General features: G+C 36.1%; 1 protein-coding gene across 14 annotated transcripts in view; it reads right to left on the minus strand.

Moving 5' to 3' along the window:
- Positions 1-24262, minus strand: part of ASPP (Ankyrin-repeat, SH3-domain, and Proline-rich-region containing Protein) — a 602088-nt gene that overhangs the window by 93785 nt on the left and 484041 nt on the right. For all 14 annotated transcript variants that reach the window (XM_074125835.1, XM_074125838.1, XM_074125841.1 and 11 more), the window contains one exon: positions 3247-3523. In XM_074125835.1, coding sequence (XP_073981936.1) covers positions 3247-3523 — 277 coding nt within the window. The remainder of the gene's footprint in view (positions 1-3246; positions 3524-24262) is intronic.

Here is a 24262-nt window from a genome sequence, read left to right on the forward strand (position 1 = left end):
CAATCACACTATCCGTACTGACCTAAAAATCCCTTTTCTTCTTAACCCAGCCAAATTCTCGTTACACCAAAATTTCATTCCAAACTTTCCCAACACTTCAATCCGCTCAAACCACAACCTATCCCAGACTACTCTTTCTTCTTCCCTCGAATCCCTCGCCGAAGACTGAAGCGTCGATGGCCTTGCAATCACCTGATCGCTTGATAGAAAAGGGCAATCCTTCAAATTCACTTCACCAGTTATCCAGTGTTAGTCGACTCATGAGCCATTCAAATCATTCAAGCCATTTTTATTTTATATATTGTAGGCAATCATTCAGTAGGCAGTTGTAAATTAAATAATAAATAAAGTTTAAAAAAAAAAAAATATATCAGTGACACTACTAACGAACTTCTCCACTTACCGGAAGTGGTCACAACATGTAAGTCACAAGTACTAGTTGGGAGATGCCTCACTGCAGGGGAGCTTCGGGTAGAAAATTTATTTAATAGAAAAATATAAGTAATTTTTTTGTCTTTAATTCCTCCACAGAAATACGGGAAATTACTTTAATTCCAACTTTTTTATCCTCTTTGCGAAGATTGCAATGAGGAGGAGGATTTCAAACATATAATAATGATATGTCCACGTTATGTGGTAGAAAGGAAACGAACGTTTGACGACATATACAGGTATTTAGATGCACCATTTCGCTACGAAGACATAATATTCTCCACCAACATCTATGTGCTTAAATCTGTAGCAGAGCTAGCAATGAAATATGAATATATTTAAAAGTTAATAGTCGATTAGAATGAATGCAAGAAAATGATTAGAGAAGGATTACGGTGATTTTAATTTAGGTTAAGCTATAAGGATGGCAGGAATATAGAGTACTGATCCATCCATTAGTTGTAAGGTTTATGTAAATAGTTGTATATAGTAGAGGGATGAATGAGTGAAGCGAATGTATTTATAAGTAAGAATGGAGAGTGAGTGATATTCTAGTGATAAGCAGCTAGACGATGCTGGCTGTATGGCGAAAGCCAATGCCAAAAAAAAAAAGGCAAAAAAACCTAAACAATTCGCTAATTTGGGGGTTCCCATTTTTTTTAACCCAAAAATCTGTTTGAGGATATTAGTTCTGAGGTTCCCAGCGAGGAAACCTGCTCGAATTTAGATTAATCTTTTAGTTAAGCATTTTCTGAATAATCATTTCTCACGTTTAAATATTTAGGCATAATTTTATTGGTCTCCACTTGGTGAACATTATTGGGTGTTGATCTCACATAGCAACTCAGGCAGATGCGTTACTACCTTTAATTAATATCATTTTACTGCATTAACTTTTCATTAATATTTTTAGAATTTATCAGATGTCATTTTTCTCGAAATCTATAAGAAATGGTTTGTTGTGAAAAATCACAGTTATAAAGGAGGGTTTGCCCTATATTTTAAAGAAAATTTGGGAATTTTATCTTTTATAGAAAAAGAGAAAAAATTGTCAAAGTTGGGTGTTTTTCAACGTTACGCTTTTTCGTGCAGTTTTTGACGATCAACCCTTATACAAGGGTCCTACCGGACAGTTTTAATAAAGGTCTTTTTGGAACCTAGGTATTGTAGACTGGCAGCATTCCCGTAAATATTGTAACAGTAACCTATTTTTTGATTAAATTAAATCTCGATAAAGGGCAGGAGGGCCATTTTTCTCTTTGTGCCATGTGCGACTAAATGCAAATTTCAGTACGTTTTCACCATTTTAGATTGCTCTCTTGGAGTTTTTCAGGTTAATTTATTATCAACATGTAGCCCTAAAACCCTTTTTCTAGGGATGGTGTTTACATGAGAATGTTTACAGAGAATACTGAAATGTATATGTAACTAAAAAAAAATAGGGATTTTCTTTTTATAAAGAAGGTAATTTTGGTGAAGTAACAGCGATAGTGAATGTTTAAAGGGAGTGTAAAGTGTGGCTAGCAGTGGCCCTATTCAAGCGGCCCAATATATTCAAGTGAAGTGAATAGAAAAGGTGGTTACTTGATACAAAAAAAGGGCTAAAAGTGGTGTAGGAGTGAAGCGGTGCAGGCTGACCACCCAAATCCTCACCTACAGATCTGTCTCTCAGAGGCTGCCTCACAACTTTCCATCTACTTATATGCTGTTTCATATAAAGGTGTGTTTTGGAGGAAGAAGGGGTTTTAGCCCTTCAAGACAACCTATCCCTTATTGCCAGCATAACATTATCATTTTTTATATACTATTAACATATCAAGGGAATTTATCTTTTAGCAAAAAATATTAACAAATCTCTTCCTTGCCAAAAAAATTAAATAAAATCAAATCACTTTTTTCGAAATATTAATATGCTTTAATAGGCGCCAGAAGACCTGTTCCATTTTTAAAGACGGAAGTGCGGCCTTCAATGTACATATTTTAATAAAAGTAAAGTAATTGCCTATATAAGGCGGGACTTAACATCCAATTATCAATTAGGTGGCGTGTAAAGCTCATACTTCACTGTTTTATCAATTTTATTCCAACAAATAAAAAGTAGTCATACGCGGGATTCGAACTAGGGATCTCCCACTTACAAAACCACGCTCTTGACCACTAGACCAACATCCGTCCCTAAATTTTATTAATATTTAGCTTTAAAAAAATAAATAAAGGGAACGGATTAGCTTAGTGGTTAGCGTATACTAGATTCCAAAGCGGAGAACGCGAGTTCGAATCCAGGCTGCTGGCCCTTAGATTTTCTGTTCCTAGGAGAGCTTCTTACAGATTACTACACTTGGCGATTGGACAGTGTTATCTATAACTGTTCGGACGTTGTCAGTACACTGAGAAAAGCTCTGGGCGCTAATGAACTCAGATGTTGACGCGCCATTAAATAAAAACAAATGAATCATCTTGTTTTATGGGAGCAGCACACATTTTTGTTGGATCCAAATAGATGGACTTTGAAGCTTGATATTTCGACTGCCTGTATATACAGCAGTGTCGGATAAGAAAGTTTTGATCACAATAAAACTGTAATTTATAAAAAGTTGTAATTTAAGACCTTTGAGGACCTAAGAATCGGTAAAAGTTCAAGTTACCTGAAATTTTTCGAAGCGAACAGATGATTTATTCTTATGAACTTCATAAAATGAATAACTTCATTTCATCACTGAAACTCTCGGAAACCGGAACTCCGGCAGGTTTTTTACCAATTCAAGAACAATAAAAATCTTATATTATATATATATATATATGTATTTTACTCACTGAGCGTTGCGTTGGTGGCTTTGTTGTGATCGACCTGCCCTCTCAATGCCCTCAGCTTGCTCAATTTTAATTCTTGAGCTTCGACCCGATCTCTCAGCCGTCTGAGACGATCGTGCTCTTGGGCCACTTGAGCATGCCTGGCTTCGTGCTCTTTCAGGTACCTCAGCCGTTGTTCTTTGGCGGCCAACAGTTGCCGTTGAGAGGCCATCTCCTCTTCCTGCCGTACCGCCATTGCCTCCAACTCCCGCACCGTCAGCTCCACCCCACCGCGCCTTAGCTAGAAAATAAGAGAAAAATACAGTCTAGAAATTTCCAAAACAGTATTTTTTTTGCGAGTTGAAAGTTTAAAACAGTTGGGGAATCGCTATTAAACCCACTCGGGACTAGTTGTAAGATAAAGTTAATGAAAAATAGTGTGCAATAACTTGTTGTCTATGTCTACTGCATCAGCAATGTTTGAGAACCAGTAAGTTGGAATTAGATTTTATCCCCTGGGGAATACGAAAATTTGAATTGGTAACACTGAATGGGTTTATTTATGCCAGCAGGTCTTTGATGGTAAATTACAGATTTTTTAAGCAAAAGATAGTCATCACTGAAAGCATAAATAAGTAAATTTAAAGAAAAGGATGAAGAACTACAACTTAAAGTCACTATTGGATACATTTAATCATTTTTTTAAAGGACCACTTTGATTAAAACTGATTTTGAAATAAATAAACTGTAGAGAATTGAAGATGTATGCGAGTTAAGTCAGAAGTAGAAATCAATAAATGTGTAACCTGAAGAAATTAGATATTCCATCAGATATTAGGAAGCCGGTAAATTAATTCATTCTCCAGAGTTCTTATTTCACAAATTAGGATTGCAATGTCATCACTCAGCTCACAAGAATCCGTTCCGTTACTACCCCGCACGGAAATGGAAATGGTCCTCTCTGTGGAAATTTTTTTTCATTCTATCAAGCCCTAGAAAAAAGGCAAAAGGCATGAATGTCTCGGACTGGGCGCACAGCCAAAGCAAAAGAGTATTCGTGGAGCCTCGAAGAGTTACAGTTCCATTTGCTTTGACCAGAACAGATTAATGGGGTTGGCTAGTAGAAGTAAAGAAAGTAATGCTTCTTTTTTTCTGGTGGGCTTCCAGTCCAACTACCAAATTAGGTGCCGTGGACGGACCAACAAACATACTTTACTATTATAAAATTTCTTATAAAAATCTAAGGCCTATACTAAGGAATTTAACCCAGTACCACAATACATCTAAGTTTTGCTGGGTCTCGCCTCTAACCACTCGGCTATGGTGGCACCTGTGCGGTTCACAAGTATGACTGCTTCAATGGAAAAGCCGTGGATGGTAGGTGTGTCCCATGAATAGCCGTCGAATCCCCCTACCGCAAAGGTAGCAATCCTAAAATACTCGTAACAAGCATAACTTAGTAAAGTATGTTAGGCGGTCATAAGCTAGACCCGCAAAGCTAAGGTGTATTGTTGGTTTAGTGGGTTCGATTCCCCTGGTCTAGTTCTTGGATTTTATTGAATGGTTAATATTAGAACTTTATATTAAAGTATGTTAGGCGGTTATAGACTAGACCCGCAAAGCTAAGGTGTATTGTTGGTTTAGTGGGTTCGATTCCTCCGGTCTAGGCCCTGGATTTGATTTAATGGTTAATATGAGAACTTTGTAGTAAAGTAAGTTATGCGGTTATAGGCTAGACCCGCAAAGCTAAGATGTATTGTTGGTTAGTGGGTTCGATTCCCCTGGTCTAGGCCTTGAATTTTATTTAATGGTTAATATGAGTTAATAGTAAAGTATGTTTGCTAATCGCCTCCGTCCACGACACCTAATTGGGTAGTTGGACGTAAAGCTCCGCCTGAAAAAACAGGCATTAGTTTTTATTTTGTTTTTTATTATAAAAAAATATAAATTAATGCACTAATGGAATATTTAAAAATTCAAATAGGTTACTGGTATTTGATAATGGATATTTTTTTATTCACCTAAATCCAACTTAATTAAATTTAATTTCTTCATTTCCTACTAACGACAGGTGATTAAACAAAAAATGTATATATATATATATAGAAGGAGAGCAAATGATCGTGGAGAGAATGGAGGATAGGTGCGCTGGGAAGTACAACAGGTGAGATAACAGACGCACCCCTACAGTTTCCCTACATGTATGTGGAGTTACTGGGCTGGCACGGTAGGATATATCTCCCCCCGGATACGGTGTGTGGTGCGTGGGCCAGCGAGCAGCTCAATCCTGTGGTAGGTAACTCAAACCGGAAGTACATTCAGTTCCTCCTTTTTCTCACCAATTACTTCAACAACGCTGGCTGTACGGTTACAACCATAACATATTCATATTCCTTAACATATATGTGTATATGTATATACAGCCTCTGGCATGTATAATATAAAACAAGTTATTTGCACTAGCTAAACATTTCATACATGTTCCTTTGCATGACCTTTGTAATAACCATTTTAACTTTTTGATTAAACATACAAAATGGCAAGAGAAAATAAACATAGTCTGCAGAAATCTATAAAAACTAAGAATCGAGCAAAAGAGAATTCATTAAATGTTTGATTAAATCCAAAACTTTTACATTTCATTCAATATTTTGGTGTTTTTTTAAGGTTTCTGGTCTCCGAAAATTTTTTTAGGTTTCTGGTCTCCGACAGGCGCTGCACAGTGTTATTAAGCGAAACTTCCCATTATCGGGTTAAGTTCCGAGAAAGAGAAACTACTCATTATCGGAATAAAGTTCCGAGATAGGGAAACTACCCATTATCGGGTTAGGTTCTAAGGAAGAGAAGCTACCCATTATCGGGTTAAACTTCTGAGAAAGAGAAACTACCAATTATCGGGTTAAGTATTGAGATAGAAAAACTCCATTGGACGAAGAGTTCGCTTAGTTACGAATAGTTCTAACGGAATTACTATCCGAACAATACCCAATGCAAAACTTTAAAAGTATTAGGATGAAAAAATTAAGGTCAGTTTCAGTCATTATAAACTTTATTATGCCGAGCTTTCGACCTAGGGACTAAGTCCATCTTCAGGGCTGTGGCACATATTTATAGCGTGTTACCAATTAATTATATTACAAGGAACATGTATAATGTAACGAAAATTTACAAAAATATTTACCTAATTTATAATATACTGTTTTACATTATTACAGAGAGTTAGTGTGTCTTCTGTCTTGTCTGTTCACGGGAATGAATGTGATCGGTCTGTGTGTGATTGTGTTTGGTTTGTAAGGAAGTCAGTGTTGCCAATAGTCCAAGTATTTTGCAGTAAGTTGGCGTATATGTTGTTTAAATTGTTAATGTCAGTTTTGAAATTTAGACTGTTTTTCTGTCTTAGATATGTATATCATTTCTACATAGCCCTGAAGATGACCTAGTACCTAGGTCGAAAGCTCGGCAGAATAAAGTCTATATAATATAGACTGGCATTAATTTTTTCATCAGTCACCAAAAATAATGAACAATAATTTAAAAGTATTGTTGGAAAAATAATGCCTATTTTTTTCAGTCGGGCTTTACATCCAACTACGAAATTAGGTGTCGTGAATGGATGTGGTGTCGTCTATTAGCAAACATAGTTTACTATAAATTTCTCATATTAACCATTAAATAAAATCTAAAGCCTAGACCGAGGGAATCGAACCCACTAAACCAACAATACATCTTAGTCTTTGCGTGCTCTCTAGCCACTAACCGCTCGGCTACCATGGCGCCACTGCAAAACAGTATGCTAATCATCGCACAGTGAACCTCCCTCAATGATGAAGGCACACTACTTCCACACAAACTTAATAAAAGAAGAAATTGTTCTAAGAAAAAACAAATTGACTAAAAAAAAAAAAAAAATAAAATAAACTAGAAAGAACAAAAGCCTCAGCTATAAGAATAGTCGATTGTTCGGACATTTTGAAGGACACTTATCCTACAATAAGAACACACCTACTCTACAACCAGATATAACAATAGTTAAATTATTCATTGAACACTCATTAGTGAGAATGAATTCAATATTAATAATATTATTTAGTATTATTGAATAAACTAGTGATTATGTATTTTCTTAAGAATACTATTTACATAAAATAGAATAGCGTGTTGGTTAACTTTATAGAATTTTTTTTATTTAAAATTTTGTTAATTATCACTTTCTGATGATAAATTATCAATTAAAATGAAAATAAACTCTAACTTTTCTGGTTTCTCGCGTCCTTTATTATATTAAGTTCACTGTGGCATTACGGTGTGGCCACATATTAAGCGCACAATCTTATGTGACTGCACAGATGCTTTGATCTTCCTTTTTATGTGGGTAAATCTTTTTTTAAAAAACAACTCACTTGCCGAGGAAATTTAAATTATCTATTTATTTCCAACATTATAAATTGACTTTTAAAATTAAATGAATAGAATAAAAGTTAATTCAATTTTGAGAACCGAGCTTTCTAAAGGCCGGCAGGTAATAAAAATAGATATAAGGTAGGCAGTTAGAGGAATAATTAACCAGCTGGAATTATTGAGCTGTTACGCTGCTGGAGTAGCCCCTTAATTACCAGCTCACTTCTAGCTGGGGCTGATTTTATAATCAAAAGCTCCTTTCTTCAATGGATTATTTACATTGATCAAAGTCAATAACAACTTTGAATTAAAATAATATTAATCAACAAAGAATAGAGATCGTGAATTAATTGGGAATGCTTTTTTCCAGGTGTTGTAAATATTTTTTTCTTTTTTTTTTTTACAGGTGTTTTAATAATTAACAGCTCAATGAATATTGTTACTGCTTTGTCAGTATTTGCAAAAGTTTATTTTAATTTAAGTCTAATTAGGTGCTGGTTACTTTAGATCAAGAAAATTGACGAAGGATCTGTTACTCTATGCGCTACAGAATCGTCAGTATTCCAGCGCTCAGTATATGGGAAGAGAGAATCTGGACGCAGAAGTTTTTACTGAACATTGATTTGAACGTCAGATAAGTATTTAGGGATTGATGTTGCCCATAGATGCCTTCTAAGCTCAATTCAAGCTTCATGTTGATTGCACTTGGATTTTTTTTATTTTTTTTAATCTTTTATTGCAATTTACCACTGCAACAGTTGTTGCAACAAGCAAATATGGTGAAAGAGAAAAGAAATAAAAGGAAATCATGAGTGGAGAAGGCACTCCAATAACGTGCTTTGCTCTCACGATAAGAGAAGATCACGAGGCCATATTCACTTCAATCTCCTTAGCTGGTAATGTGGAGGAAGATAGGTGTTCAATGAGAGGGTTAGGATGAGCTGCTGTAGAGTGGAATGAAATTTGAAGAAACGAGTATTAGCAAGATCTGTAATGAAAGGGATTTTGAGTTTCATTATGGATAGTGAGGTTAGATACATAGAACGGAACGTTAAGAAGTTTTCGAAGTATTTTTCACTGTATTGTCTGGAGACGGTAGTGAGTTAGAACGCTTAGTCGATCCCCACACTTCGATGCCGTATGACCAAGTAGGACGCAGTAACAGTAGGTATAAGAGTCTTTTGTTATGGAGGTTAAGTTTCGAACGTTTGTCAAGTAGTCTGAAGAGAAGTTTGTAGCGTTGGTTAGTTTCTTGTCTTTTCAGTCTAGTATGGGGGATTCCATGTCAACCGTTTGTCTAGGTGCAGTCCAAGGTAGCGTACTTTGTCCACAGTTGGTATAGGAGTTTGGTTCAAGAAGATAGGTGGTAGGATTTTCCGTCTGAGAGTAAATACTATAAACTTTGATTTCGTAACGTTAGTTTTGATTCTCCATTGCACTGAGGTAAGGTTTCAATATGCTTGTAAACCAGCAAAATGAAGGAAACCTCTCAAATATATCCAACCCTTAGGTACGAGTAAAAAAAGTAAAGTAAAAAAAAAAGTAAAGTAATCGCCTATTTTTTCAGGCGGGGCTTAACGTCCAACTACCAATTAGGTGTCGTGGACGGAGGCGACTAGCAAACATACTTTACTGAAAATTTCTTTTATTAACCATTAAGTAAAATCCAAGGCCTAAGACCGGGAATCGAACCCAGTACCACAATACATATTAGCGTCGCAGGTCTCGCCTCTAACCCGCTCGGCTACCGTGGCGCCTAAGGTACGAGTATGTATCTCTAGTTCAAAACGAAATACGTTTTATGGGCCTAAGTTTACGGTTACTTTGAGATTTGTTCAAGAAAGGCGAAGGAATCCATCAAAAAAACTCACTTGCTTAGCTAGGAGTTTAGTACTTTATGGGTTTGATAATCCGGTCAACGTAAGCTTAGAAAGCCTAGGAATTTGATCATGGAATGGCCATAGGACTCGACAAGAGGGAGCTCCGTCAAAATGGACATGGAATTGCTCTTAGCAAGAGGTTTCCACGAAGTAAACTTTGGCGCTAATTGTAAGAATACCGGCTTGCGATATTTGTTCTGAGTCCATGGTTTTGCGTCTTATTTCTTTAAAGAAACATATTGTTACTTTTCCATAGTGAACAGCCGGTCTCCTCAGTCTGTAATCTTCAGTTGTTTTTACAGAAATGGAAGAGAAGATATTAATACAAGCAAAAAAAAAGCACTTTACAGAAGAGTTCTCCTCAAGATGAGTTTTAATCCATCAAACTAAGAAGTGCCCAGACCAAAAATACAAAAAGAGTTACAAAATTAGATAAGTTGCAATATCGCAAATAACTAGAACCACTTGTGAAAACTTATTTAACAATATATTACTTTACAGTTTAATATAATGTTCACTGAGAACAAATTTAATATTCAAAGTTAACCAAAACTATGTGTTGTGAAGATAAATTTTGAATTATAATAACTTGCTTTTATTAAATTAATTTTAATTTAAACATAATTTAAGTTAGGCTCTAAGCAATTTCAACTTATATGCTGGAAGTATTGGTATCAAATCCTTGGAATTGTTTCCACTTTGTTAAATCCAAGTTCCAATGTTCCTCGAGAATGAAAAAGAGTTCCTTTTCCATTAAATGGACTTCGAAGCCTTGAGATTTTCGTCCGCCACCACTCGAAAAATAAAGTTTGGCCAAGACTGAAATTGAAAATTTATTAATAGAACAAGGGCTACATTTTTTTGTTTGACTTTTAAATGTATAGACGGCTTTAAAACATGTATTTCCGGCGAGTTTTGAATATCCTATGAAAGTCACATCACTTCCTTTATTTAATGATTACTTTTAATAAGAATTTTTCGCTCCCAATCTGAAGTACTTGACATTCCATTTCTGAAACACCACTCTTTCAAGGTGCAACGAGATTATTTCAAGGTAAAATTAAAGTTGAAGTATATTTAGAATGAATGGAAATTAAAGAAAATCTTCTCAAAAGGCAGCATTTTTCCCTTTCTTTTTAACTGCAGAAAAGCTCTTTTCAATGTACCATTCACAGTCTTAGTATCTCTGAAAGGCAACCCAGGCTGATCACTTGAATACTCTTTCTTTCAGTGAACACTTTCAGTCTCTGTACACAGGAAAACATAACTGAAAGCGAACCATTATTTTGACTTCTTTACCAAACTCCTTAACGACCACAAAATTTCTACTCAACGCTACAAGCTCTTCATTTCCATCTACTGAGTACTACATTTAGACAGGTTATACTCGTAGTTAAGATAGAGGGGGTTTACTGTTAGCCACAGGGAGCCTCCTAAAACACCAAGGTACTGGCTACCAGCCAATAAACTTCTAGCTGTAAATCATTTACTAACATATATTATAACTACTTAGTAAAGTCAATATCTTGAGATTACAGTAAGCTTCTTTGTTAAACTTTAAAAAAAAAAATAGTTAACTTTGTAATAATGTGAAAAAAAGTAAAGTAATTGCCTATTTTTTCGGGCAAGCTTTACGTCCAGTTACTAAATTAGGTGTCATGGACGGAGGGAGGCGACTAACAAATATACTTTACTATAAATTTCTCATATTAACCATTAAATAAAATCCAAGGCCTAGATCAGGGGAATCGAACCCACTAAACCAGTGGTTTCCAACCTGTGGGGCGCGAGACTGTTGCAAGGGGGGCATGCAGCTGTTTCCAAAATATCATTTTCGAATACAAACCAAAAAAGTCGAATAGGTGTCAAAAAAATGAATCAGCAAAATAGGTATACGTAATCCACAATCCTCGCCGCGAATTTTTCGGGTATAAATGCTAAAACATCCATCCATACTCTTGCTGGAGCCGAGCGCCGGCGGGGCGATTGGAAACCCATTTGTGATTGAAAAATATGATGATTTTGGCCTTACGACAGCAGAGCAGGAAATGATAATTGACTTATCTAGTGATAGCACATTAAAGCAGATGTTTCAAGAAGAAAATAATATTGTTACGTTTTGGCTACGAGTAAAAAACGATTTTCCTACTTTGACAAACAAAGCTTTAGAAATTTTATTGCCATTTGTAACATCTTACCTCTGTGAAACTGGTTTTTCTACAGTAGCTGTCTTAAAAACAAAGTATCCATCTCGCTTAGTGATTGAAAAGGAACTGAGAACCGCGATTTCTTCAATGATACCACGGTTTGAGAAAATTTGTGCTGAAAAACAAGCTCAACCGTCGCATTAAATTTTTATAATGTTGTATTAATTATAGGTATATTCTTTTTTTTGTATTTTTGTAAGATTTGTTTTTATTACATTTAAATTTATTATTTCTTATAATAAATAATTATTTTTTATGTATATTTTTACATAATATTGTATATTATTTTGTAGCCCATTAGGTAAATAAATTATAATATCAGTTGAGTATTTATGAAATTAGATTGTTAGAAAAATTAAGGGGCGCAACAATTTTTTTTTAAAGGGGGGCGCAGGTACAAAAAGGTTGGAAACCACTGCACTAAACCAACAATACATCTTAGCTTTGCGGGTCTAGCCTATAACCGCCTAACATACTTTACTGTAAAGTTCTCATATTAACCATTAAATAAAATCCAAGGCCTAGACTGGGAGAATCGAACCCAGTAAACCAACAATACATCTTAGCTTTGCGGGTCTAGCCTATATCTGCCTAACATAGGCTACTACTAAATTTTCATATTAAACATTAAATAAAATATGAATATATAGGATTCGTGACCGTAAATTGTTAAACTTAGAATTCTAGGTTAGCGAGGAATCGGTCAAATAAAAAACAATTTCGTCTCTTTGCCAACGTTTCGACAAATATATTGTCCTATTCAGGGCCTGGATATTACAAATACACAAATACAAACAATTTTAGAGAATCAGTAACACAGAAAATCAGTAAAAAAAAAAAAAAAAAAAATAGGCATAGCCACGAAAGTTTTCATTAATTATAAAGAATTTATTGTATTTTATTTTTATATTACTGTTTTTTTTTTACTGATTTTCTGTGTTACTGATTCTCTAAATTGTTTGTATTTGTGTATTTGTAATATCCAGGCCCTGAAGAGGACAATATATTTGTCGAAACGTTGGCAAAGAGATGAGTTTGTTTTTTATTTGACCGATTCCTCGCTAACCTAGAATTCTAAGATTAAATAAAATCTAAAGGCCAAGACACCGGGAATCGAACCTACTAAACCAATAATACATCTTAGCATTGCGGGTCTAGCCTATAGCCGCTCGGCTACCGTAGAGCCTAGCTTTAGGTAATAAAGTAAAGTAATCGCCTATTTTTTTAAGCGAGACTTCACGCCCAACTACCGATTAGGTGTCGTAAATGTCAACTTTATATTTATCCCAAAAAAACTAGACTTAAACGAGAGAAACTCCCTTATAGCGCTGACGACGCTCCAAATTGCCAATAGAAATCAAACGATTCATACAAAATAATATCATCCTCAAAACCACTATAATGATGCAAACCTACGAATGGAAGTAACAGGATTTGATATCCGGAAAAAAAAGCTACCGGAAGGGATAGAAAATAAATGACTGGTTAACCACAGTGGTTGCTTAAAAACCTACCACCGCTCAAACACAGGAATTGCATTTTTGTTTTGCATGACGTAGAGACTTATTTCGGGTGTTTGCATTCGACTAGTTCGAACCAACATTTGTTTTCTCAAGAGGTCGTTGACCACATTCTAAGAGCACACATACAGAACTGTCTTTAACTTGCCGAGTCAGGGTGATTATTAAAATATTTGCCTTTGTTCGATGTTTTACCTGCTACGTCATCTTACTATTGCGAAAAACGTTTTAAGAATATGCTAGTAAATTGCTAGGAAAACTGAATTGGGGAAATGATCGGCCAATCATTTAATAATAAATTAAAATTATTACTATTACTATTACTATTATTTTTTTCCGGACGTTTTTAACTACTTGGCATTCAGCTAGACAAATAGCGCCAACAATGGTACAGTGCAAAGAGTACGAGCTTAGAACGGCCGCTAATTTCCAAAATCTATATCTGAGAGGTTGGCAAGTCGCCCAATACAATTTGGAGTTCTTAGTGAACGCTACGACGCGCCACCAGCTAGCCGGGGAATCTTCGCATTTATTACCCAGAATTTCCCTTACTTTTGTACATTCATCCATTAACAATGGTAGACCGATCAGTTGGTATAGAGTTAGACTACAATTACACACGACAATTGCCTCATTTTGAGCGAGGAAATTGTATTTTCGCTTTAATGAAAAGGTCCATTTTTTTTGGGCGCAGGTTTCCCCAAAATTGGCTCAAACGAATTTTCTTGAAAAACTCGATGTACTAATCACTTACTTTTAATATAGAACATATTTCCAAATAAGGGCACTTTTGGGCGAAAGATTTTTTTAATAAGAAAGTAATGCCTAATTTTCGATGCAGGCTTTATGTGTAGGTACCAAATTAGGAGTCGTGGTCGAAGGCGACTTATAAACGTCTTCTTATATTTCTTCTTATATTAACCATTAAATAAAATCCAAGGTCTAGACCGGGGGAATCGAACCCACTAAACCAACAATACATCTTAGCTTTGCGGGTCTAGCCTATAACCGCTCGGCTACCGTGGCGCCTAGGCTTTTCTTTAATGTGTTATTTAAGCTCAATTTAGGCCCTCATCCCATGTTTAACATTAAAAGAACAAGATTTAAATAAAATTTTGAATTTGAACAAAAAATTAGTTGAGAGAAAATGCCATTTTACAGTTTTCAGATTTTTTTTTTAAATACTTCTGATTTACCCACTAAATTTGAAACTTTTTCCAGGGGATTTAGGGAATGGTTTTTAGGGTTGACTTCCTCTAAATTGCCATCTCTTACGGGAATGTTAACACACCAATTTAACTGAGAATTTAACGTGGTACTAAATTTCAAGTTCACAGAAAACACTCTAGCTTTCCTGAACTTTTAATGATTTTCTCTTGAAAGAATCGCTTTTCTTTTATAAAAATAATACTGGAATATCTCGCTTTTTTAAAGAGCTCTTCTATTTTTGGTGAGCCTATATTGTTGACAATTTTATTTAGTACAAATTCAAAATTTGAATAAAACTTTACGCGTTATAAAATAAGTCATTTGAGTGTTCAGGCTTGATTTTTAGTCGAAATACTCTTAAGTAAAAAATCAGGAATAACCTCGTGAGTAATTAGTTCAATAACGCTCGATGGCGACAACCTGTCTAAAAATTTAAACGAGATTATTAAAAAAAGTAAAAAATTCTAAGTTCCCATTTTCTTATCGACTTCTTTAAAATAACAAGAAGTATCGTGACTCTATGATCGATGCTGAGGTAACAGTCCGCAGTCACGTGACTTCTACGACACGCGACAACTAATAATATTGATTGACCCACAAAAAAAAAAAAAAAAAATGAAAATCGAGAGTGATGTGTTATTAAGATTACGTACAAATAATTAATGCGTCATTATCCTAGACTATAATTTTGAAACCGTAGTAGACATTAGATTTATAATGAACATTTTTATTTTGCAATGTTTAGCTACAAAAAAAATCGAACTTGCGTGAATTTTAAAACTAAGAAAGTAATGTTATCGCTGATTGGAGTATAATCACAAAAATGTGGGTCACTCCGCAGGCAAAAGAGGTTTATTGCGCCCTCGCTTTTGGATATAGTAGATGAATCCTCCCCTACTAAGAAGGTTGAAGACTTTCCCTACTAGTTCTTTTTGCGCCACAATCTCCTTTGGTTTCAAAGATCCAAAGGTTTCATAGCGCAACCGTTCGATTGCAACACAATCGAACAAGTAAGAGGCTGTCTGCATGGACCTGGCAGATGATAACCTTTGTAGGTTCTGTCGGGAAAAGGAGGAGAAAACGGCACTGCACGTGTTGTGTCAGTGTGAGGGGCTTGTGTGGGCTAAGGATTTTACTTCTCGGGGAAGGAAAAACCAAGGCATGTGAGCTTTACCCAAGAGCCGCTCTCCAGAATTAAGAGTCTGATTAAACGGACGAGTGTAGAAAGCAAGCTCTAACGTTGGGAAGCCACAATAGATCCAAAGGGGTCGCAGTGGTGTAGGCCCTGAGGCCGCCCTAATCTAATCTAATCTAAGAGGCCGTTTCCTCCTCTTTCTGACACAATCTGCACAACGGTTCCGAGCTAATAAGCCCCACCCTGTACAGATACTTCCTGAACCTACCATGCCCCCGGTGAATAGGCCTGCAGTCAGAGTAATCTGATTTCTAACCAAGCTCTCTTTGGTTCTTTGCTTACCCAGCCAAGGCAAGCAATACTGGTTAACCCCGAGGACACATCACCCAGTTCTTTTCATGCTCTCTCCAGATCCAATCTCTGACAGCCTCAAGAACTGCACCCTTGGTGATCCCCAGAACAGGTTCCGGTCCAATGAAAGGAGTGTTAGCTCCGTTCCTGGCCAATTGATCAGCTGTACCATTCATTCGTGCAGTTACTCTTCCGTTATTAGGAGGATATTGCTGCTACACATTTACTCAGTGCATTTCTAGGCCCTAATTCAGACTTTCCTTGCAAGTTTACTGTTTAAATATTTAACTAGTAGAATGATTACATACTATAACTAAACTGAACTATGTTAGAGCAGCCCTGATAGCCACTTTCGATTAGTGCATTAAACAAAATATCAGTTTCAAGTCTTATTCATTAAATGATATCGAATTCTAACTCGATAACAATTTATATCGATTTGTACGCAAACTATTGTAGAAAAGTTTCCTTTGTGCTTTCAGAAGAGAACTCTATAGAGGCACAAACCAGTACACCCTTCACCTCTGACCATAACTTCTACAAACTTCCCTCGTTCACGACTGCAGGCGTAAAATGGCTTCGCTAGAAAGTTTTAAAACTACCCAAAATAAAAAAAAAAAGAAGAAGAAGTTAAATCTATTCATTTTTCCCTTTGAAGTACACATTGTAAGGTACTCTCTCTGAATCTATAGGCCCTTGGCCATTTTGTGTGGTCTATATCCAACCTAAAAGCACTTTAGGGAAAACGTTGGATAAAGTAGTTTTTATTGCCTTCAAGCCACAAGTTGAAATTGACACGGCTATTCCTGTGAAAAGTAAAAACTTACAAAGGGCAAGGTTTCTAAGTACGCTTTTTTGACGGCTAAATTTGCTAGCAAAAGGGCTTTATTTGGTAAAAGAATTTGGTAAAATGGCAAAGGTTGATAACTGATTTAAAGTTATAAAATTACTTTACTCTTTGTTAAAGGTTATACATGTCGGGTGTCAATTAATCAATATTATGCCCAATTTTGATGCATCTTTTAGTTAGAGAGATTCATCAAAGCGGTTCCATTAGGACAGTTAGACAGGGTTGATTCTCATAAACTGCGTAAGGTTGGAAAACTCCAAACTTACGCATTTATTTATCTCTTTTTCTTATAAAAGATTATATTCTCAACCTTTCTTTAACAATAAAAAACGCCACTTTTTTGCAACAACGTAAATCAAAATAAATGTCGAAAAAAAAATTGCCGAAATGGTCAAAAAGGGCCCTTTTTTTTTAAAAAAATACGAGGGTCGTTTGAAAAGTCCGTGCAAAAATAAAAACTACTTAATTTTTTGGGGTAAACCTTTTTCATTTTTCAACATAGTCTCCTTTTAGGCTTATACACTTCGTCCAACGCTGCTCTAGTTTGTTGATCCCTTCCGAATAATAGGATTTGTCCAAGTCTGAAAAATAGCCATTCGTTTCAGCAATCACCTCCTCGTTTGAATAAAATCTTTTTCCCGCCAGCCATTTCTTCATATTGGGGAACAAATAGTAGTCCGAGGGAGCCAAGTCTGGAGAATAGGGGGGAATGTGAAACGAGTTGGAACCCTATTTCCATTAATTTTGCGACCACAACTGCTGAGGTGTGAGCTGGTGCGTTGTCGTGATGGAAAAGGACCTTTTTTGTGGGCCAATCGTGGGCGTTTTTCTTGCAGCTCGGTTTTCAAACGGTCCAATAACGATGAGGATTATTCCTTGCGAATCCCAAAAGACAGTCGCCATAATTTTTCCGGCCGAAGGAACGGTCTTCGCCTGTTTTGGCGCAGATTCCCCCTTGGTAACCCATTGTTTAGATTGTTCTTTGGTCTCAGGAGTGTAGTGATGTATCCATGTTTCATCCACAGTGACGAAACGACGCTTAAAGTCCTGCGGATTCTTCTGGAACAGCTGCAAACCGTCCTTGCAACACTTCACACGATTTCGTTTTTGGTCAAGCGTGAGCAATCGCGGCACCCATCTTGCGGATAGCTTTGTCATGTCCAAATGTTGATGCAAAATATTATGTACCCGTTCATTCGAGATGCCCACAGCACTAGCAATCTCACGCACCTTCACTCTTCTGTCATCCATCACCATTTTATCAATGATTTCTGGAGTAGTAACCTCAACAGGGCGTCCAGAACGTTCAGCGTCACTTGTGCCCATGTGGCCACTCCGAAAATTTTGAAACCACTTATAAACTGTTCTAATCTAAGGTGCAGAGTCACCATAATGTTTATCAAGCTTCTCTTTAGTCTCCTGAGGCGTTTTGCCTTTCATAAAGTAGTGTTTAATCAACACACGAAATTCTTTTTCGTCAATTTTTTGAAAATCACTCGACTTCCTCGATTCAAACGAATGCCAAACACAAAGAAATAGACCGATCTGGCTGAAACTTGGTGTGTGTTCTTCCAAGAGATGCTACTAACTAAACATAACCTCGATACGCGCCAGTAGTGCTTTCTCTCTGACTTTGCACGGACTTTTCAAACGACCCTCGTAGTACTTGTAAGTTACCTTTCTTGAAGCATCGAATGATATGATGAATTTAGAGAGACTTATTGACTGTTATATTTAGCGTGAGTTTTAAATTATCGAACGTTTATCTGCCATTGACTCCTAAACTATTTTATCGATTTAATTGAAGTTTATTTTTTAGTGTATGATTGTAATCTATACGTGCTTCAAATTTCATTAAGATCTGACGAATTCAGGGAGAGATATAAAGAATTATAGTTAGGGTGAGTTCTGAACTATGGAATCTGTAGCTCCTAGTATTAATATTGCATCGTTTTTTAATATTACTTAATATTCTGATGAATTTGGAGTCTAATTATCTAATGTAGATGCGCGGTTTGAGGCACTCAGCTATGTTATTGTTGTTAGGAAGGCGGTTGCTCACTCAAACTAATATTAATTTCGTTACCAAAAACTTACTGTTTTGTTAGGAGTTCAGTATATGGGTTAATGAACGGGTAACTGGTACATTATATTAAATTTAGATTAGAAGAAATAGCGGGACGAGATTTATGCCCCACGGCACCACAGCCACAAGAGGCTTATTGTGCCTTCTACCTTTTTGGATCTAGTTGATGAAACCTCCCCTACTAAGGAAGTAAAGTTCCTTTTGCGCTACTACCTCCTTTGATCTCTTAGAGCCAAAGGTTTCACAGCGCAGCCGCTCGATTGTAACACAATCGAGAAAATCGTTTCTGGGAGACCCTAGCAAGAGCCACAGTTTCCTGAGGTGGGGGGGGACAGCGTTTCCGCTCCCTCCAGGAAGGCTCTCCTGTTGTATCACTGCATCCATCTTAAGGTTAAGTTCAGAACCAGCCGGCGTATTTTCCTCAGAAACCTGAGGAACACTACTAGATGGTGATTTTGAATTTTTATTTTTTTTATTCATTATAGTCCCACATGAGGTGGAGGATCAACGGTGACCTGTGGCAGACCCTTACCCTACCGCAGGAAGGCTACATTGCAATGGGGTTTCGCCCGGTGCCCCAAGGTAATCGTTACCGCTCCATATATTTTATTACCCAGTACGCATTTAGCCTCGACACGAGTCCCCATCTCAGCTTGGTCTGGAGAGGGATAGACAGGATCAAAGGAGAGATAGAATCAAGGATTAGCAGTGGGGGTATACCATTACTATGCCCTATGTGTACTGTGTAAAGTATTGGGGTGTAACTGTATATGTTGCTCATGTTCAGGTTGTTAGGCTGGGATACCCGCAGGGACGCCAAGTACCCTGAAGAAGTGGCTAATCCACTTCCCCCTACGGGGATACACTTGTGACATAATTTTTTTTTGTTTTCTTTGAAAAAATGGATCTTCTATCTGTTTTACGTATAGAATTTGTTAATCCTTTTCCGCCTCTCCGAACGCTGGTAATATAACTGATTAGTGATCATTGCGTGCCCCAATGAGAAGCAATAATGCGACGGGCAATATCATGGCAGTCATAACAAAATTTCTAGCTTACCTCTTATCTCTGAATGAAGACAGAGAGAGAGAGGAGGTAAAGTATGGATTCCACTTGATATCTTCTGGTAGAAAGGCAAACTTTATTTCCAATATACCTTTCAAACGACTTGGAATAGTTTGAAAGAATGTGCCGCCCCCGAGGTGATTAAGACCCTTGCTGGGGAAATCTATTGCTTGCAATAATTTCCCCCATTTCCCTTCTACAATTAGACATCCTATATCCGCGCCTATATCCTGAACAGAACTTCAATTATCTTTATGCTATAAATTCACTTGTTTTATGTAGACTAAATATTACTTTTCTTTTATTAGTTTTCCTTTTTGTATTAATAGTGACAATTAAGTTTTCTTACAATTTTCTTACTGAAAATGTAATGCGAAATTTTCAAATTTTTTTGTCTATTTTCCAACGAAATTACAGCATAGTTTGCTAATTCAGTCAAAATTCTTCTTGAATGATGTTCACATAAAATTGATAAGCCTTCAATTACTCAGAATTTATAGCAAACCGTTAGAGACAAATACTCTCCGTTTCAGAGAAAAAAAAAGGTCTACAAAAAATATAGAGTCTTAATTACGAAATTTGGTTTTTACTATTACTACGAACGGGTTAACACGTAACGATTACTGAAAGAACATTATGGAGAAAAATCTGATTTCTTATTTCCATTAAAAATCCTTGTAAAATTATCCTGGTAAACTATTTCTTGGTAAAAAATGATTTGAAATGAATTTCAGGAAAATAGCAGCTAAAATTGAAAAACCGGAAGTGAACATTAGCACGACTTTTTATATTCTACAATTCTCGAAATTCCATTTTTGTTTTGTTTTATTTCAATTGTGCTACGATCAGTGAGTTGGCAATTTCCGTAAATGGGAACTTAAAATCCAGTTCTTCCTGAACAATTCAAAATATCACCAGAATTGGTATTCATCCTGTTACACAGGATAAAAGGAAGTAAAGAATTTGTTCAATAATTTAGCGAAAATTGCTTCTAACGTTGCATTATCAGATTGCTGAAAAATCTTTTGAAGTGATTTGTTCTTAACCACTATTTGCAGTTTGTACACCTCACTGAACAATGGCTTTCAACTAGACTAGACACTATAATAGTTTCTGTGTGTGTGCGCGTGTGTGTCTAGTCCACTACAAAATTTCCTATTATAGTGGACAATGTGAGCGAAGATGCAACAACACTAATGAACGTAATTTTTGTACAATCACTATAGTGGAAATAGGTGAAAGAAAATGAAAAACGCTAGCAATTTCCAATTAGTTGTGTGATTTGAGGGAAGTGAGGCGGCTCAAGGAAAAAAGAAGGAAAACCTCCCCACTATAAATAAAAGACAGTCTAGTCTAGAAGAGTCTAGGTGTTTGAACTAGTCTAGCCCTAGTTACGTTGTAATCGGGTTCGAATTAAGGGCAAGAAATCTGATTTGAACTGTCACATGATTTATTATTAATAGTTTTGAAACTCCACATTTTGAGCTATATTTTGCATTACAAATTTAATTTTTTGCATAACATAAAAATATTAAAATTTAGACCATTTCAATTATGTCTATCTATCTCTTAATTTGAGTTCAAAGGTAACAAAATTTAATCGTGACTAGATTCAGATTTAGATTTTAGAAAGGGACGGAACCTATGCCCTACGGCACCGCAGCCGCAAGAGGCTTATTGTGCCAGCCCCCTTTTTGGATCTAGTAGACGAAACCTCCCCTACTAAGGAGGTTGAGGACTTTCCATACTAGTTCTTTTTGCGCTACTATCTCCTTTGCTCTCAAGGTTCCGAAGGTTTCATAGCGCATCCCAATCGAATAACAAGTGAGAGGCCATTTCCTCCACTTCTGACACAATCTGCACAACAGTTCCGAGGTAATTAGCTCCTGAATAGGCCTGTGATCAGAGTACTCTGATTTCCATCCACACACAGAGTCTCTTCTGTTCTTCGTTTACACAGCCAAAGGCATCAAGGTGTTGCTGTGTTTAATCCCAGGACACATCACCCAGTTCTTTTCATGCTCTCTCTCCAGATCCAATCTCTGAGAGCCACACGAACTGCACCCTTGGTGATTCCCATGACAGGCTCCAGGCCAATGAAAGGAGTGTTAGCTCCCATTCCTGGCCTAATCTTGACTAAATACTCATTCTTATCAATAAATACGGCCGATTAAGGCTAACGACTAGGTATTAATTTTAATCCAAGAACGTTAACACGTCTAACGATTAATTCAGTTGAGTTATCGAACGATTAATGATTAATTTAAACTAATTACTAATGATTAGTGTGATTTTTTTAGCCGCTTAGTATTGGGTTTAATGCAATAAAATCAATTCAATGGAAACGTCATCTTAAAAAGGATTAAATGCACTTAGACAAGAAAAGAAGAAGAACCATCTTTCTCATCCAGGGCGAGAACTTCTTATCTGGCCATCCTACTATATCATATCCCCTATGATTACAACCTCCTAATTCAGGATATTTCGTGTTTATGCAAGGCCATCAGTTGTGGAAGGTGCATGGGAATATACATATGTAACGAAGCATCAACCTTAAAACAGTCCTGGAACAAACCACTGGCTGGCTAAAGACTACAATCCATCCAGAGTCCAGAACTGGACTTCCTTTACAAGAACAGACTACTACACACAGCCGACCGATTGAAGTAACAGGATCTTTTGTACAAACAGGCCGGCCGTTAAATTGTATACTGCACGTTATCCCGGATTAATTAGATTCACATTCTAGTTCAAGGCTGCTATTCAATATACATAAATCCTAGCCTTGTGTTCTAATAAATTTAGCTGGATGCTGCAGCATCTTTTTAATCAGAATAATTGAATGAAAACATTTTTTAAGCTCCCATAAATCTGATTTAAACACAATTACAATTCTCTCTTATTCAAAGATTATAATGTAAATTAATTACAAAATTTTATTTTAAATTAAATTATTGAAGTATAATTGTCTAAACTGATAGATAGCTTAAACTTTATTTAATAAATATGATGCTAACATAATGATGTTCCTTCGACTGGAACATTAAGCCTCTATTACATTCATTGATTAGAGACATTTAGGATAGATAAATGGAAGTTGAATACAAGAAATCGATGATGATGGACCGAATTATGAAGCCGATCAGAAATATCTTAACGTACGTGATACAGAAGATTAAATCAGCCAATATTAACTAGCACTGAGAATCTAAACATATTTTCAGACAAGCGTAAAGCAGCCGAATAACTTGAAACTGACCCAAATACGGACACAGATCTAGAACGACCATCGCAGGAAACATTTCACCAAAAAACTAGAAAACTGGGTGATATCCTTCAGTAATCTTGGGGCTTCCACTTCACACTTTCTTTACTTTTGAATGTATAAAAAAGAAATATCTAATTAAAATTTATGATATCCACAGGAGATTGATTAAAGAACATGATGACCTACTTTCCCAAGAAGAAGAAGAAGAAGAACAAGACGGATATAGAAGAAAAAGAATTACAATAGGGTGAATACGAAAAGAACAAAAGAACAATGGTATCCTAGATATTCTAGAACAAGGGTGTGATCCCAGCCAGCTGTCCTCGAAACTGTTATTATGCAAATGAACTGAAGGAGTTAACAAATTATTTTTTCTGTATTTTTTTTTTGTGGTACATGTGCCTGAATTAGACACAAGATTTCAATTTAGAAAAATGCAAAAGACGCCTCACTACATAACTTAATTCAGTGAAGCCTTGTGCTTAGTGGGCCCGCATTGCAATTTAGCCTAGCCACTCATAATTCTGGAATAGCTCTGCTAAAAAAAAAAATGCTCATGCGGGTATTGGATTCGCCGATGCCTTTACTGGATTGGCCGTGGTGAGATTGTAAAATATAGAGAGGTAACAAGCTTTATATTAGGGTACTTTTTTGGTTTTAATAAAGTTAATGAAGTTTCCGTTCTTGAAACAAAGCTTTTATTACCAAGTAAAGCTACCTCTAAATATAATTTAGAGCTTTTTGTTTATTAGGTCGCTTTATTCAGCAAAATTCTGGTGTATACAAGTCTATTTTTTCAACAAAGAATTTTTTTCTAAATATTAATTTGGTTAGTACATAGCTAAAGATCCGAGAAATGTCTCAAAATAAATTTAAAAAACAAAATAAGCCCGTATCTGAATAAATGTTTATGAAAATACAGAAAAGTGGCTAAAATGGTCCACCAGCTTCCTTTAATTTTAGAAATTTCTTTCCTCATTTGTATCTCATTAAAGTTTTATGTTGGATTTAATGATGCCTTCATTTTAGAAACAGATTCTTTGTATCAAGGCTGGCAAAGGTTTCCTCAAA

Source organism: Rhodnius prolixus, unplaced genomic scaffold (genome assembly GCF_049639745.1).
Source record: "Rhodnius prolixus isolate KJV_2025 unplaced genomic scaffold, Rpr scaffold_3, whole genome shotgun sequence".
Classification (NCBI taxonomy): Eukaryota; Metazoa; Arthropoda; class Insecta; order Hemiptera; family Reduviidae; genus Rhodnius; species Rhodnius prolixus.